The 18,275-nt window shown below is 41.5% G+C and overlaps 1 protein-coding gene across 1 annotated transcript in view; it reads right to left on the reverse strand.

Moving 5' to 3' along the window:
• Positions 1-15,696, reverse strand: part of LOC117521258 — a 39,924-nt gene extending 24,228 nt beyond the window's left edge. The window contains exons 1-12 of the mRNA XM_034182588.1: positions 15,551-15,696; positions 14,997-15,245; positions 11,749-12,959; positions 11,555-11,623; positions 11,365-11,461; positions 7,415-7,566; positions 7,280-7,339; positions 7,003-7,136; positions 6,710-6,902; positions 752-951; positions 315-485; positions 28-175 (exon numbers count right to left, since the gene is read on the reverse strand). Of these exons, the coding sequence (XP_034038479.1) occupies positions 28-175; positions 315-485; positions 752-951; positions 6,710-6,902; positions 7,003-7,136; positions 7,280-7,339; positions 7,415-7,566; positions 11,365-11,461; positions 11,555-11,623; positions 11,749-12,959; positions 14,997-15,201 (2,640 nt within the window). The 5' untranslated portion in view covers positions 15,202-15,245; positions 15,551-15,696. The remainder of the gene's footprint in view (positions 1-27; positions 176-314; positions 486-751; positions 952-6,709; positions 6,903-7,002; positions 7,137-7,279; positions 7,340-7,414; positions 7,567-11,364; positions 11,462-11,554; positions 11,624-11,748; positions 12,960-14,996; positions 15,246-15,550) is intronic.
• Between the last annotated feature and the right edge of the window lie 2,579 nt (positions 15,697-18,275).

Here is an 18,275-nt window from a genome sequence, read left to right on the forward strand (position 1 = left end):
ACTAAACCTGTCACACAACTGACTGACCTGTGATAGAGATAATGGGTTGTGAAAGGGGTCTGACACACTTTGGATTTTTGGCCCTTGAGGTGCTTTAGAGGAAGAAGAAACTTTCACAGCAACACTCACACATTCACCCTCTGGGCTCAGCGCTGTAACTTGGCTAATAAACCTGCTGCAACAACAACGTTTGAGACATGTGCACTAGTTACAAGACAGAAAAGACAACCTACTACAGACAGACCACAAGAGACAGCAAGTTAGATCTGTGTTGTTCTATATAGTCACATGCCCTCAGTTATCACACCACTAACCTTTCAGGTATCTGCTGCCTCTGCCTCAAAGGTGCGCTGGCAACATTTGGGTGTGTTAAGTTGTCATTATGGACGATCTCCTCTGACCAAACAGACTGAGACTCCTTGTCACTGACGTCTTCATCGTTAGCTGGGAAGGTATCCAGACCCTCCAGAGAGCCTTGTGAGCCCCTGAAGTAGGACAAATAAGAAAACGTCACAATTAGTCTAAAAACACTGTGTTCCCACTACACAATGCAACCTAACACCAAAACTGAACCAGAAACATGATCACCCCACATAGAGGCTCTCTCTCACACACACACACACACACACACAAGCACCAGTTGGAAGTCACATGCTATCCATCTTATGTGAAACGATAAAAATAACAATCATAGAATAAAACTAAAATTTACTTCAATGTTAAATAAAGGCAGATGTGAAAGAGAAATGACCTTAAATTGCAGCTGTTCTGTCCAGAATAATTCAATCCAGTCTCTGGGTTTACCAACATATTGCTTTGTTCCAATCCAACATGTTTTGAGTCCTCACTGGTCTCCTCTGTGATATTTTCCCCTTTCTCCATCTCATAATGCACAGTGGAAGATGGGGCTCTCAAATCCTGGAACATGAGACTCGGGTAGATCATTTGGGGTCAGTGTTATCAACTAAATAAATACTACCTCCTCTAGAAGAAATATGCAGCATAATGTGAGACACCTGGATCAAGTGCTGCTCTTGTGGGTGAAATTATGGACTCTTCATTCAGTATTGAAATCTGAGGTTGAAACTGCCTCTCAGGGTGAATTTGACCTTTGCTAAAAAAACAAACAAACAAAAACTGCAGGAAAGCAGGAATTTCATGAGGAGATGGGACCAAAGTGTTCTGGACAGGCTCTTCTGTCAACAATGCTCTTATTTAAGACACATTTTGTTGCAAAAACACAGATGAACCAGATCCTATTGAACACCAGATCCTATTGAACACCAGATAATATCAAAACTCTGACATCAGCACTTATTACTTCCTATGAACCAACCCAAACGGTAGATAGAAGTAAGACTCTGCAATAAGGACTCTGATGCTAGCCTCAAAGTGTGAACCTGTGCAGTTTCTTTTTCTGTGTTTTTCATGTCAGGTTTGGGAGTATATACTGGTAACTGCGTTGCCATATCCACACCATTACAGAACCACTCTGGGTCCTGCTTGGCAACCACCAAGGTAGACTGCCAGTGCATCCTCACCTCCTGAAAGTGGCCATTTATTGTACTTCCTGCAGTCAGATGATACCGTTGCAGACAGAAATTTGCAAACACACTGGTTAAAAACTTCCTAAATCAATTTCCCCCTCCTGAACAAGCAGTGCGTTCTGTAACTGGTTGAACAGTGACACAATAGGGCAGCGCAGTCTCATTTGAACCTTGCGTGATATCGCGGGATTTGACCACTTATGGGGACAGCTGCTGGCGTTGTACAATATATACACAGCTTAACTTCACATGGAAAAATGGTGTACTGTTTTGTTTTCGGCTGCAATCACCCAAGCAGTCACGAAAAGTGTTTTTTTTTTTTTGGTTCCCAGTGGAGAAGGGAAGACGAGGCAAATGGGAGAGGTCGTGTCAGTAAGTGTTAGCCTACAAAGCTAACCAGAGTAACTGTGTTCTCTTGCCTGCAAAACCGCATCAACGTGTTTGTGCTTTGGGTCATAAACAAACCGCAACGCATGTCCACTTTCCCACCGCATCGTCACTTTTTCTTTGCATTTTCACTTTGTTTGCATGTACTTTTCCCCGAAACTCAGAGAAATTGCTGTGTTTTTGTCCCGGAGTCATATGTATCATATTTTACCCTTTTAGCGCCTGCCCTCAAACGAGACTGCGCTGCCCAATTATTGTAATTTTGCCTCTGTATTTCATCACAATGGAACTGAAATGAGACAATTAAGATGTGCTTGTAGTGTAGATTTTCAGATTCAATTCACAGGGTTTAACAAATATACAACCATTTAGGAACTATTGACAATTTTATGGGCAGCACGGTGGGTTAGAGGTGAGCACTGTTACCTTATGGCAAAAGGATCATAGGTTTGCTTCCCACCTGGTCCTTTTTGTGTGGAGTTTGCATGTTCTCCATGTGTTTGTGCGAGTTCCCTCCAGGTGCTCCAGCTTATTCCTACTTCCAAAGACATGCAGGTTAGGTGAATTAGTAACTCTAAATTGACCATAGATGTGCATGTGAGTGTAAATGTATTTGTCTGTCTATATGTGGCCCCGCAACAGACTGCTGTCCTGTCCAGGGTGTACACCACCTCACACCCTATGACTAGTGGGACAGGCTCCAGCCACCCTGTGACCGTTGACTGGAGTATAGAAAATGAATGAGTAACAGTTTTATACAGAGTCCCTCCATTTTCAGAAGCCATAAGAAACTGGAAAGACTAAATATCTATATATTAATAGCCAAGTGTCCTCTGTGTATGTGTATGCGTGCGTGCGTGTGTGTGTATATGGCTTCGATGACGGAGAAACTGGGGAGAGCTGACATTTGCTATTTGGTATGCTTATGTGTTTTTGGTGAAGGATGAACGCTGCAAAAATAGAAAGTTAATAGGACAAATAGTTTTGGAGAAATTAGGGATATTATCTAACAACAGTGAACAATAGACGCTGTGCTGCAACGCACCATGGGAGTTTTTTAAACTTTAGTTTTTATTTTCTTTTTCACAAGTATGCATGAACACAGAACAGCAATCAAACAATATGGGATCATCTCACAAAGAAGAGGGGGGCTTACAGTATCAGTTAACATTTAGATAAGAGAAAGCAAGAAAAAAAATTTCATTTAAATGTTAATGTCTTTGTTTATAAAACTTATCAATTTGCCCCATTTCCTATTAAAATCATATTTTTAAATCTTAAACAATAAGTCTTTTTTTTTCCATCACACATATTTCCTGTACTATATCTAACCATTCTTTATGTCTGAATGGTTCTGAAGCAAGCCACTTTCTTGTTATGGCCTTCCTGCCAGCCGTGAAAAGAATTTTTGCCAGATAATTGTTCTCCTTCAGTACAACTTTACCTATATTTCCCAAATACAGTGTGGAGCACTCCTTGGCAATCATACGAGGTCTCTTAGATAATAAACCGACCCTTTTATTATTTTTTTTAACTATATGGATTTGAATGACATGCGATTACACCAATCATGCTTGAACCCTCGTGCGCATGCGTGAGTTTTTTCACGCTTGTCGGTGACGTCATTTCCCTGTGGGCAGGCCTTGAGTGAGATGTGGTCCCGCCCTCTCGGCTGAATTCCTTTGTTTCACACGCTGCTCGAGACGGCGCGCGTTGCTTTATCAAAATTTTTTCTGGACCTGTGAGGAATATCCGAGTGGACACTATTCGAGAAAGTAAGCTGGTTTTCTGTGAAAAGTTTAAAGGCTGATGAGAGATTATGGGGTGTTTCTGTCGGTGTAAGGACTTCCCACGGAGCGGGACGTCCTGCAGCGCTTCCAGGCGCTGTCGTCGGCCTGTTTCGAGCTGAAACCATCCTAATTTAAGGCTTAATTCACCCAGGACATCGTGAGAGAACAGAGAAGATTCAGAAGAGGCCGGCATGAGGAATTTATGCGGACATTCCACTGTTTAAGGACATTTTTTTAATGAAAGACGTACGCGCAAATTCGCCGAGTCGTTTCCGTGACGACTCGGCAAATCTGTGTGCACCGCGACAGGAAAAACACCTCCGTGTTGAAAACCATTTGTAGAATTCAGGCGGCTTTTAATGGCTTTCAACAAGTGAGTAACTGAGAAATTGTTTAACAGCTTGGGCATGTTCCAACTTGCCCGTTAAGATTTCCAACGGAAGTGTTTTTCCTGCCGCGACCCGACATGCGACTCTGCCCGCACGTTCTTTCATTACAAAATGACCGTTAACAATGGAATGTCCGAATAAACTCCTCATGCTGACTTCTTCTGAAAGTTCTCTGTTCTCTGACGACTTACTGCGTCAACAGAGCCTGAAATGTGGAAGTTTTCAACTTGAAACGGCGAGACGCTGCCGCCTCGAAGCGCAGATCGCCGTCAGGCGCCGTGGACCGTCCTTAAAGCGACACTACCAGACCAAAATCTCTCATCAGCCGTTAAAATTTTTACCGAAAACCAGCTGAATTTATTGAATGGTGTCCACTCAGTTGTGCCTTACAGTTTTGAAACTTTTTTTATCAAACAAAGCAACAGTCTCTGAGCCATTCCTAAACAATGAAAAAAATCGACGAGCGGGTGGACGACTCCTCACTCAAAGACTGCCCACAGGCGAATGACGTAACCGACAGGCGTGAAAAAACTCTTGCATGCCCACGAGGGTTCAAGCATGTCTGATGTAATCACACGTGATTCAAATCCATATGGTTTTTGAAAAAATAATAAGGTCGGATACTTTTCTAATAGACCTCGTATATCCATGCACATCACCTATCACAGCATTGGAATTTGGGGTTTTAAATGTTGCTGTGGTTCATGTTAGTTTAACTGTGTTGTTAGTGTTATTGATTTATTGTGTTTTTGTAGTTCAGTTGGTTTAGTCAGTTTAGTTAAGTGTCATGTTGCTGTTACCATGAGTAGGAAGCGCAATCCATTTGATGTCTTCCGTCACTGTCTCTGTATGTGGTTGTGTAAAAATAAAAGCACCTACTTGGGGCAGAATTCAGAAAAGACAAAAAGCTCTAGCTCAGTTTTCATTCTTCTGCGCAGCTCGCCACAATATATTAAAAGAGAAGTTGCCTGTGTAGGTATAACTTTGATTACAGACACATTGAGAAGAGCTGATATTTGCCGTTTGGTATGCTTAGGTATTTTGGTTCAAGGATGAATACTACCAAAATGGAATGTTGATAGGAATAATATTTTTGGAGAAAAGGATATTGGCTAACAACCCTGAACAATCGACATTGATAATTACATTCTGGACTCACACACCATTCCAACAGGGGGCACAAGATCATCTACAAATTAAAAGCAAAGTGACATCTGTGTACGTGTATGCATACGTGCTTTTATTTTGTAAGTTCAATGTAAGTGCATAATATAATTGCAAATATGTAAAAAAAATACATGGATGAGACAAGAAAGTGAAAACATTTTTTCCATTGTAGTCCATTTCAAAATCAAATGACAAAATAGAAGCAATAATAAAATAAACTAATAATAATAACACTGATGATGATAATAACGATGATGATGATGATGATAATAGTGTATATATGATAACAAGAACCTGAGCAATTTCTAAATACATTAAGACAGTAAACTAACATTAAAAAATACTTAATGGAAAAAAGGGTTGAGTTCTTCCTTTAAAAACTGCTGAGGTCTAAGGTTCTAAAAACATTCTGGACTCACACACCATTCCAACTCATTACAGAAACTTATAGAATTTATTACCACGCTTGAAAAATGTCAGCTGCCTATTTTATAAATACTACCTAATATAGAGCCCGTGGATCCCCACTGGGAATGCGCTAGTAAGGATTATTGGTAATACACATTATCACCTTTGTCTATACACACATTATCACTTGTCTAAAGCTAGTTTTCTTTAGACAAGTCAGAGGATGGGTACATGAACATTTCCAAGTCACAGAATGTTTTGGTCAAACATTAAGAAATACAAACAGTATGTAACTGTATGGTAAAGCTGTATGTGGTCAGTAGTTCTCAAAAACTGTGCAAAGATGGAGACGTGTGAAGGAAGCCATCAAGACACAGACAGCTCTGAGTATGAGTTACAGGCTTCCTGTGAAGTGATTGGAGTAACTAAGGATAAAGCAAATTTTGCCTGTTGCACCTCCTGTTACAGGTCCATTGTGGAGTGGCACAGAGAAGGCTTTTTATTTCAAGAAAGAAATCAAATCTAGAATTGAGTCTCCTGGCAACCATGTCATCTTTTAAGAAAACTGTTCTTTGAGCCACTCCACCGTGAAGCTGTATAAATTAATTCCAAAATGGTTAATGCAGTATTTTTATTAAGCTTTTGAATTTAAGTTAAAAGTCTGTTCTACAAGTACATCTTGATCATTTCATTTCAACTCCATTGTGGTGGTGCACACAGCCAATATTACGTATTAAAAAAAAATGGTGATTGTGTTTTTTGTGTACTTCCTTACAAAGGTCTGAATTTTATTTGAATCTGGTTAGTTTCTACATGCACAGGCACAGAATTTTCAGACACTGCAGATGTTTACATGAAATTCCAACCATATGTAAGTGTGAAAAGGTTGATTAAAAAAATTTTGTGCCCTATGACCCCTTGAAGGGATAACCATGCCATCTCAGACAACATACTGGTGCCCTAAAAGGCTGGCCAAGCAGGAGATATTTATTTACATTTTGATGGATCTGTGAGTTGTTACCTCATGCATGGATGGTGGAGATGAGGGCGTGGGCAGGTAGAAAGTACTGGACATCACACACGGTGATTCTGTGGTTGGTGTGGGAGCAGATGATGAAAGTGGTTTGGAGATGTGATCACAAGCATTTTTGTCTATCACCTCCTTTATGTCTTCAAGGTGCATCCCTATCCTGAATATATCTCCTTCCAACAGCCTACATGTCATCACAAACCCACACATACACACATGTGAAAGGATGCAAGGACGTACAGGGAAATCCAGGTGAGACGGACACATTAAGTGGGGACTCTAACCTGTCTGGGTCAAAGGTGCCAGTGTTCCTGGACAGACCCATATAATTCTGCATCTCTAGAGCTCTGTGCTCTTCCTTCTTACTGATGTAGTTCCTCTCCAGCTGGTCTTGAGCTTCCATCATTGACCGTAGTATCTACTCAAAGAGAAGTTTTGCGTTCGATTATGCACAAGTAAAAGGCAAATTATTGTGTTCTTGGAAAATAAAGAACATCTAAAACATACAACTAAAATATCATTTGAAAACTGTAAAAAGTAGCACTGGAAAACTGTACTCACCACTTGCTGTTCTGCTGTACTAACTGATACGTCACTTACACTCAGTTTGAGTTCTTCCACCTAAAATGAAGGTTTGTAAAAGTGTTAAGTGTTTGCTGGTAGCTTCATAATATTGTGGCACAGCTCCAAAGTTACCTTCTGCATGAACTGTTCTATGAAGTCTCTCAGCTCAGCAGTCATTCGGTCTCCATCACTTGGACCTTTTTGATCAGACTGACTGGAGGAAGCTGAGTTTGGCTCTTTAATGTTCCTCTGAATGTTTGTATCCATTTTTGCACTATATTTTTCTGGAAACAAAGCAACAATAGAATCAGTATTGATTTGTCTTTCAAAATGTTGCCAGTTGTTACACTTTACTTTTTGAATTCAATTGGTCATTCTACACTTTCACATTTTCTCCTATGATCATTCATTTGTTGCAATACTTGTGTCAGTTTTTTTTAAATCAATAATTATTAACTCATTAGGTACACTGTAATTAATGAGGTATTCATTCATTTTGTTCCCCATATTGGGGTCGCGGTGGCAGCAGACCAAGCAGCCCACACTTCCCTATCCTCAGCAAAGCCCTCTCACTGATCCAGAGGAGTTCCTGAGCCAGATGGGAAATATAATCCCTCCAGTGGGTCCTAGGTCTTCCCAGGGCCCTCCTACCATTTGGACGTGCCTAGAAGACCCCCCAGTGCCTAGAAGACCCCCTTGTTCAGAAGCAGCAGCGGCAACTTCCCTGGGCTGGGATGAATCTGGATTGGACCATCACACAGTGGAAATGTGTACTGTGTTCAGATGAGTCAGTATTCCAGTTCTTTTTGTGGAAGCCATGGACATTGTGTGCCTCAGACCAAAGATAAAAAGGAATATTCAGACTGTAATCAGTAACAAGTCCAAAAGTCAGGGTTTGTCATGGTATGGGGTTGTGTGAGTGCCCTTGTCAAAGACATTCATGCAGAAATGTATGTTCATATTTTAGAACAGCATATGCTTCCTTCAATCTGACATCATTTCCATGCCTTTTCCAGCAAGACAATGCGAAACCACATTTTTCACACTAAGGCATGGCTGCAGAAGAAGAGGGTACACGTGCTGCACTGGCCTGCCTGCAGTCCTCAACAGAGAATGTGGAGAATTTTGAAATGAAAAATGCAACAACAATGATCCCGGAGTATTGCACATCTTAAAACGTGTTTGTAAGCTACAGGCCACAATTGTCCAAATTTTTAAAAAAATGCTTGAAACATTTTAGTTTATATGTAATGAGTCAAGAATAAATACAAAAATGTTCATTTTCTGAAATAACTGACAAAAATATTAAATAGTTTCACAATATTCTAATATTTGGAGATGAACCTATAGGGGGCAACCACTGATTCCTCTTCCTTTTTCTTCAGTCTTTGGTTTGTGCTTTAAAATATGAAACGGAGTAAACACAAATGAAGTAAATATGTCCCTTTTGGCCAACTGTATCAACACGTTGGTGCAACAAGGCAGCCTCCTTGAAGGGGGATTGCTCCCCTGTCTAACATTAGAAAAAAAACATCAAATCTTTGTTGCAGGTAATTAATGAACAGATGGTTATGAATGATAAATCCTACACACTGTAGCTTTACAGAATAGATAAGAATGTGTAATTGAGGATAGCTCCAAATCATTTCGCCAGTAAAGCAAGTTAGTAATGGCTAGCTCAAAACACTGTTCCAGATTGTTTCCAAAAACAAGTGTTCCAATGATTTTAAAATATTCCGGAGCAGGGGGAAGTTTAATCTGTATTGGTTTTAAAAGGTCTTTCTTCTTTGTGCTGCTCTATCATTGATGTATCGCACAGTCAATGTCAAAAGTCCTGGAGAGATAACTTCCCACACCGCCAAAGCTGTTAATGTCTTGAGTGCTTGGCACTGTAACTCAATGGCAGGTGAGTGGTTACCATTAGGACTGGCTGATGAAGAATCTTAGGGCCCCTTCACACATAACACGAATGAAGCCGACTCGCGCACGAAGAAGGAATTGCATGTCATTTGCGAAAAATCGGAGCTGCCTTCAATGCCTCGTACACCTGTCGCTACAATTATTCGCGCACACCAGTGGCTGAAAGACAGAGAGTGCCCTGTGAGAGCCCATTCGATCCCTCTCGAGGCAGTTTTCAGCCAAATTCCAGGTGACACACAAACATCCAACACCACTCGCTGGACACTTTGAAAATTTGTGGCCATTCGCGCTGTTGGCATGAAAACAGTGAGCAGACAATCACTTTCGAGCTGGATGTGAAATTTGTCTAAGTGTGCCCACGAGTGGGGCGTTGCAAAAAGCAACACACATGTGGCTTGTGCATGTTTGTCACACGTGTACGCGTGTGTCGTGCTCCCCCCTGCAAATGTGGCATGCGGGGGGGAGGGGCACACTTGCATAAACTGCTAATATGTATGTACAGACATGATCACAAAGGGGCTGGACAGCCACATTTGAGCACACACAGCATGGAGAGGCGCCTATCAGCTGATCGCAGCACACAGGGGGGCTTGGCCCTGAAACAGCAGCTACAGTTGAGAACTCTGCTTCTGGACGTCCCAGCTTGAAGGACATGAACTTACAACTTTCCTCCATGAGGCGCGTGTCTCTGCCTGCTGTCCTCACATGGAAATACATAAAATATCTTTCGCCTTTGCGCTGGGCTGCAGCGGCTGCACATAGCACACCTCAGCAGGCTGCAGGCCAGCCTGACACGCGTGTCCATACATCGTCTAATTTCTCTTTTTTAAAAGCATACGTTTATCTGCTTGTTGATTTCAAGTATTTCACACTCCTGTTATAAGACAACAAATTGTAGCGCAGTGGTAAAGTTTCTGTCTGTTAATCAGAGCTTTTGTAAATTTCAGGTTCGAATGCCAAGAGTGGCATTTATTTTTTATTTAACCAGGGTTAATTAAATGCAGGGTTCTGTATTGGGTCCCCTTCTATTTATATTTCAACCCAGTGATTTTCACTAATTATACACCAGAGGTCTCAAACCGGTTCCAGAAAGGGCCGAGAGGGTGCAGGCTTTCTGTGCAACCACCCACTCCAGCGGGTGATTTCACTGATTAACATCACTTTGAGCAGGTGGAATCAGTTAATCAGTGAAATCACCTGCTGGAGTGGGTGGTTGCACAGAAAGCCTGCACCCTCTCGGCCCTTTCTGGAACCGGTTTGAGACCTCCGACACCAATATCTCATCTATGAGTGTCCGGTGATTGGATTAATTATTTATATACCAACCTGGACATAGTAAGACATAATGAGAGTGCACTGCTTCATTCATGTCATTTCATGACTGTATGTCTATGACCATGGGTCATATACAGAGGAACAGAGGGATCATACTTGTATTGTAAGAGGAATTCAATAAAATGTGGTGTTTTTTTATGGTGTGTGTTTTGTTTTTTCTCCACAGCAGAGGCGCGATGTGGTGCAACACATTCCAGCTTTTTTTTTTTCTTCCACAACAGTGGCGCGATGTGGTGCAACACGTTCCAGCCGCTCGCACTGTTTTCATGAACGACTGTGCACGAAACCAGCACCAGTGTGTTATGAACGCTTGTGCAACCACAGTTGCACTCACATTATGATGAAGAAGCATCAAAATAGTGATGCAGCTCTCAGAGCACCCAAAGCCAACAGAAATTTCTCAAATGAGATCACAAGAGAAAGACTTGTGAAAGACTTGTTAGCAGACTTTTAATGAGCCTTTCATTGGATTCAGGTGTGTTGGAGCAGGGAGACAACTAAGAGTGTCAGGAATGTGGCTCTCGAGGACCAAACTTGGCCACCCCTGCTTTAGATCTTCACATAAAAACTGATTTTGCACAATGGGACTGATTTAAATATTTGATCACATCATCAAAAGTAAGTAATTTTAAATATTTAAATATATTTGCATTACTCTAGTTTTCATTCATCTTTTTTCCAAGTCCATTTATTTAAGTATGCCTTCTACAGTTGTATCATCTGACCCCATTCTCTATGATGCCTGGTGAAATCCACTGGGTAATTTGTTGTTTGAAAAGAAATTCAGTGATGTGTCATATTATCAGACATTAGACAGAGTGACACACTTGATGGAGCGTGATGACCCAAAGATCCAAGATGACTTCCTTCTCCTAAATTCCTGTGATCATCACATCTCATGTATCGCATTTCTGAGTGCTCAGTCTGTGAAAAAAGGACCATGAATTCATAATGTGATATGTTCTGTAGTTTTGCTTCTTTATTCAAAGTAGGCAAGAAACAAACCACTAGATTCACCTTGTTTCCAACTTGAGCCATAAGATTCTCTGCGTCAGGATATTTGGAAAGCAAACTGTCGTATTCGGCCTGCAAAAAACAAAGCTGACAGAAATACTGGTGCCATATTTAACAGCACAGCATTACACAGATCTGGTTATGCACGTGGACATACTGCTGTAAGAATTAATCTTAGTATTAGGTAAAGATTCTACCTGCAGGCGATGGTCCATTGCTGCAGCTATCTCTTTGTCCTGGTCTTTGAAGACATACGGTTCTGATGACTGGATTGAATCCTCTAGTATTCTGCTGACTAAGTCTAGCATCCCTGGGGAAGATTGGGTTCTTGTCACAGAGCGGGAGGATTGAGCGACTGGCCTTGCTAGACAACTTGGAGCTTTAGGGATTTTAACTTTAGAAGCCACCTTAGAAAAGTCAGGTAGAGGGTAATGAACTTGGCCTTGCCCATACTTCATCTCAGTAAAAGACCTGGTGCGAACAAGGGCGACATTCTGAGCTGGACTCTCCTGTTTAGCCTGTTTCAATTTCAGTACTTCTACAGCACTGTTATTCCCACTGCTCTGTTTAGCATCTGCACTGAAAGAGCTCAACGTATCGCTGTAAGCAGCACTGCCTGTGTCATTAATTTTCTCTCCCAAATCGTCTTGTGATTTTGAAATTTCAGATATGGTATCATTGTCTTCATCAGTTCCTCTCCCATGTGCGTTGCAGAAGCTGTGGTTGATCTCAGAACTTTCTGTGTGGTTTCTAATGATTTCTGTGCTGGTGCATAATGGAGCACAGCTAAAAATGGTGTCATCCATACTGTCTACCAGGGACACCTCTGGTAGGGTCTCTGCCTCAATAAGTCTGCCTGAACAAAGCAGCTCCTCCTGGGAGAAGTGTCGTAGCAACAAGTGCTTAAACTGACAGTGTTGGTCTCCATCAGGTAGTCGAGGGCATGATGGCACAACGTCATCTGGCTTAGAGGTGTAACAACAGTTGTCTGGGTTAATGTTGTTATAATTTTGTGACAAAATTTTGGGTGTGTCAGCATTAGTGCCACCAAAACCCAAAGGCTCAACAGCCTCTTTATCTTGTGTTGTAAATTCAGGAGCATCGGGGCTTCCATGAACAGTTTCTCTCCCTTCAGAGCTCACAGTGCCCTCAGAGTTAAATGTATGGTTAAAATAGCAGCTTCCAAGGTCACCATCATAAGGTAGGTCCTCATGGTCTTCATCACTGGTATTGTGCCCGGGGTCCTCGTACCCCTGGACAATGAGCGGCTTGTCCTTCATTGTTGTCAGTCTTTGGGCGATCACATGTAATAAGCTAGCATTTTTCCTCTCTCCTGCCTTATCACTCTGGCTGCTGCTAATACTGCACTCTGATGAGGTGTCATCCAAGGCTGATAACTCTGTACTCCCTGCAAATCATTGAACACCATTAGCATCAAAAATGAGTCATGAAAATTGACATACAATGAGCAGTGGTGGGCACCGTTCCACTAATCCACTAACCGATAATTAGTGAAGTGAACTTTTTCATTAGCAGATTAGCTTTTCAGCTAACTCTGAACACCATCAGTGGACCAATTAGCTTCTGTTAAATATAGTTCTGCTAACTTTCAGTCCGCTAACATTTTTTGCTGGTAAAGTGAGTAAAGTTTAATGGTCAAAAACATGTGTAAACCCTAAAATCATACATGTTAGTTCCTGTCTCTTGTGTGTCTGCAACAGTCAGACCACTGTGATGAGCTCAGAATTCCTCCCTTCTGATAACTTCCCCTGCCTTCATTGCACATGCATCATTTCAGAGCATCAGCAGCGATTCACCGATTATCGGCTCGTTTCTGCTTAAAACTGCACTCCAGTCACCATCTATCTCAGCGACAGATATATGAAGCTTTTGTACAAGAACCATTTCCACATAAATTCAGCATTATTTCATAATAAAAGACGGGACGTAAATCGACAGTGTCTGCTTTAAAGACAGCGTGTACATGCAAATCTTTACTTTTTTAAAGTGAAAAGACACTTATCGCTGTATTTTTATGGAAAGACAAAACTTACATGGGTTTTCTTCGGTGGGGAAGCTCAACATGACAGGTGAGATGTAGATTTTACCAGTCACATTGAACGCAACACGTGTGAGCTGCTCCTGTGTTTATTATTTAATATAATACAGAGATAACTGTGACTGAGACTATTAATACTGCTATTTACTGCTTTTTATAAAGATAATGACAGTGTTTGGGGTTTTATTTTTTATTTATTTATTTTTCGTGCATTTGTTTTGTGTTTGTGAACGCAGCTCCATTAACGGTTATAAATATATATAATATAAACTGTGATTTCTAATACTGCAATTTACTGCTATTGATAAAGATGATGACAGTGTTTGGGGTTTTATTTTTTATTTATTTATTTTTCATGCATTTGTTTTGTGTTTCTGATCCTGAATTTACCCGGCAGCCCGTGTGGTGCTTAAACTCGAAACTGGCTTATTAGTAGCTGACAGATGTGGTTACTGATAAGCCAAATTTTTTATTGTTTTTTTGCTTTAGCGTTATAAAAGTTAACTTTTCAGTTAGAGGATTAATGGATGTCGAAGCTAACTTTTTCAGCCTGTCTGAGGAAGGGATGGCAACTGCTCAAGGACTATAACATGACTGTAAACTAAGGACTATAACCTTTGTGTTGTTTGCATGTTTGAAAATTCTTTGTTGTACTTTGTTAATTTGATCTTTCTTATTATTAATATGGCCTAAGCAGTTGGTTGGCCCCTTGATTCTCGTCAGTTGAAGTTTCTTCCTGAAAGTACACCCAAGAGAGTCTTTCCTTACTATAGTTGCCTATGTGCTTGCTCAGGCAGGTTGGTAAGACCTTACCATTGTGAAGCACCTTGCAGCAACCTATGTTGTGATTTAGCACTATATAAATGAACTGAACTGAATTGAACTTTCTGGATGGAGGTGGGGATGGTCCAGTGGTCTGCCTGGACGACTGCCATCCACAAACCAAAGAATTTCTGTAGTGTTTTCAGATTTCAGATTCTCAGATCTGACCTGGCAGAAATGCTCTGCAGTAAAACTATAGGGCAGACAGAGTGCAACACCTATGATGCACTTTGACAAGTACCCAATATAACCATTTTACTATATGTTTTAAGGCAAATGATCAACACTAGCTGTCTCAAAATGTATTAAAACAAACCTTTTATGTGTTACAGATAAGATACAGATTTTTTTTAAACATTTCCCTCTATGAAGCATGACAGCTCCAAAGCAAAACTCCAAATTTACTGTTTCCCAGACCACTGAGAAATGATACAACTTGTGCAAACATCACATATAACGGTATGCAGTGCTACATTTGTGTCATTGCATAGAACCATTCAGGTATCATGATGTGTAGGTTGAAATACGTAGATGCAACAAGTCAAACTTACAGTGACGACTTACCACTGACATGAATGCTGGCCTCTGATGCAGCAGACTCTGCCTGTGAGACATGCAAAGCAAAAGATGCCTCCAGGTCACTAAAATGGAGACTTTCATCTTCACTTAGGTCAACAATTATGCTCTGCTGGATGCACTTTTCCCACAGCACAGTCGGTGTGTCCTGTCCCTGTTCGTCATCATTTGATTTCACCGCACTTCCTTCCATGGGTACGTTCTCTCTGATAGAACATGTACAGTAAGGATTCTGACCTGTGGTGGCACAAAAAAGCATGGATTAGCTGTTCATCACTTAGCAACAAAGGCATGTGAGAAGACAACATTGGCTCAAAGTGTTCAAAAAGCTGTCAATTATTCAACAATTCACATGTGACAGCAAAGTGTGTGACAGATGTTTGAATGTGTGTGTGTGTGTGTGTGTGTGTGAGAGAGAGAGAGAGAGAGAGAGAGAGAGAGAGAGAGAGAGAGAGAGAGAGAGAGAGAGAGAGAGAGAGAATGGTGTAATGTGAAAGTTAATGGGCATTCCTGTACTCTGAGGCGTGCTAATGCTAACTTACTCTGACTCAGTGAACAGGTCCCTCAGCAGTTCCCCGTTAGTTTTTAAAAGCTTCCTGCTCCTGCCATAATCTTTATACTAAGTTCGGCTTCTCTTTCTTGACACACGGTCTCAGTTTCCGCGGCCTCATTAATAATGTAAACAGCGACGCTGGACGTCTGGACGTCGACAGGCGGCACGAGAGCGGATTCTGGTTGCCGGGCAACATCGGGGAAGTCTCCATGTGAGAAAATAATATAAATAATACAAATAAAGATAATTTTTGAATAAACTGCATTCAATTTTGAAATTTTTTTTAAATAATATAACAATATAAATAATATAAAAATGATTTTGTTGACATCCCAATAACATTTTTACATTAATAATAAATAAATTATAATAGTTTCTGCACAATTCTAAATTTTAGAAAAGCAATTCTGCATCTTTTTGCTCCTTCAATTCAAAAGTCAACTCAAATTCAAGAACTAAATTGAAATTCAAGTCATTCTCAATTCACTTCTGAATAGATAGATAGATAGATAGATAGATAGATAGATAGATAGATAGATAGATAGATAGATAGATAGATAGATAGATAGATAGATAGATAGATAGATAGTAACAAAAATAGTAAATACCACGACCTGCCGTTATAAAATGAATGAATGAATAAATAATAATAATAATAATAATAATAATAAAGCTTTATGCATTTATGGACACTCGGGTCCTATCCTAATCTACACAGCATCAGAAGAAGGTACATACGAGGTCTGTCCATAAAGTATCATACCTTTTTATTTTTTTTTAACTATATGGATGCCCAGCTCTCCACAATTTCTCTTATAACTCACTCGACTGGTAAGCATTGAAAGCCGAGATAGGCATGTCCGAACTTGTCTACGCCGAAACGGAGGCGTTCTTTGTCTCGCTCGAACAGCGAATCGGTCGTGATGCACAAAGCCTCCACGCGGCTTTCCACGACAAAATCTCTTGTTAAAAGTGAAATCTTACAGAAAATGGTTGATGTCTAGCTCTTGTGATAACCAGAGAAAGTGCACACGACGGTCCCAGCTGCACACAGCCATCCATTTAGAAATGATCCGGTGATTCGTGCCTGTCATCGTGGCTTGGAGCGCGGCGCGCCAAGCGCCATTGTGGGCCATCCTTAAAGCTGTAGTAACAGTCCTGATTCTCTGTGAAGCCCGTAAAATTTTCACCAAAAGCCAGATAAATTTTTCAAATGGTTTCCAGGTGCTAGTCTCTAACAGCTTCTGAAAAAATTCTGATGGAAAAAAAACCCAAATCATTCCGCCATTTCCAGACAATGAAAATCCGAAGAGGGGGCGGGACCACTCCTTCCACAAGGCATGCTCACAGGCGAATGACGTCACCGACAGGCATGGAAAAACTCATGCATGCGCACGAGGGTTCAAGCTTGTCTGACGTGAAAACATATGAAACAAATCCATATAGTTTAAAAAAAAAATAAAAAGGTATGATACTTTATGGACAGACCTCATATAATTATCCATCCATCCATCCATCCATCCATCCATCCATTTTCTTCCGCTTTATCCGGAGTCGGGTCGCGGGGGCAGCAGCTCAAGCAAAGCCGCCCAGACCTCCTGATCCACACACACCTCCCCCAGCTCCTCCGGGGGAACCCCAAGGCGTTCCCAAGCCAGCCGAGAGATGTAGTCCCTCCAGCGTCCTGGGTCTTCCCCGGGGCCTCCTCCCAGTGGGACGTGCCCGGAACACCTCTCCAAAGAGGCGTCCAGGGGGCATCCGGAAAAGATGCCCGAACCACCTCAACTGACTCCTTTCGACGTGGAGGAGCAGCGGCTCGCCTCCGAGCTCCTCCCGAGTGACCGAGCTCCTCACTCTATCTCTAAGGGAGCGCCCAACCACCCTGCAGAGGAAATTCATCTCGGCCGCTTGTACTCGCAATCTCGTTCTTTCGGTCATGAGCCAAATCTCATGACCATAGGTGAGGATCGGAACGTAGATCGATCGGTAAATCGAGAGCTTTACCCCCTACTCAGCTCTCTCTTCACCACGACGGTCCGATACAGCGACCGCATCACTGCAGATGCTGCACCTATCCGTCTATCGATCTCACGCTCCATCCGTCCCTCACTCGTGAACAAGACCCCAAGATACTTAAACTCCTCCAGTTGAGGCAAGGAAATATAATTATATTATATTACATTATATTATATTATTATTATTATTAACCTCAGCCGTCTCTGTAATACTGAGCACAGTGATCCACACCTGTAGATCTGGTTCTGTATTTGACTCATTGCATTCCGACACTGCTGCCACATGTGCTCTGTGGAAAACATTTTCAGTACTGCTGGCAACATATTTCGACTTGATTTATGATGCCAGATTTTAAAATCTTGAATAAAAACACGATCATCGTTGCAAGTAAGCATGCAAGGCTTATTAAACATAAGAATAACAATAATAAATTCCAAAATGCGTGTGCATGTGTGTTTGTGCGCGCCCGCGCGCGTGTGTGTTTGAGAGAGAGAGAGAGAGAGAGAGAGAGAGAGAGAGAGAGAGAGAGAGAGAGAGAGAGAGAGAGAGAGAGAGAGTGGCAGCAGCACGTCACTCATGCATTCTATTCAAATCTTTTTAGCCCAATGACTGTTATCCGGGGCGTGGCTAACTTTGAATGTCCCCTTCTGATTGGATAGTTGGCGCAAACACTAGTACAACCCAAGATTCTTCTGATC

This window comes from Thalassophryne amazonica, chromosome 12, assembly GCF_902500255.1.
Source record: "Thalassophryne amazonica chromosome 12, fThaAma1.1, whole genome shotgun sequence".
Classification (NCBI taxonomy): Eukaryota; Metazoa; Chordata; class Actinopteri; order Batrachoidiformes; family Batrachoididae; genus Thalassophryne; species Thalassophryne amazonica.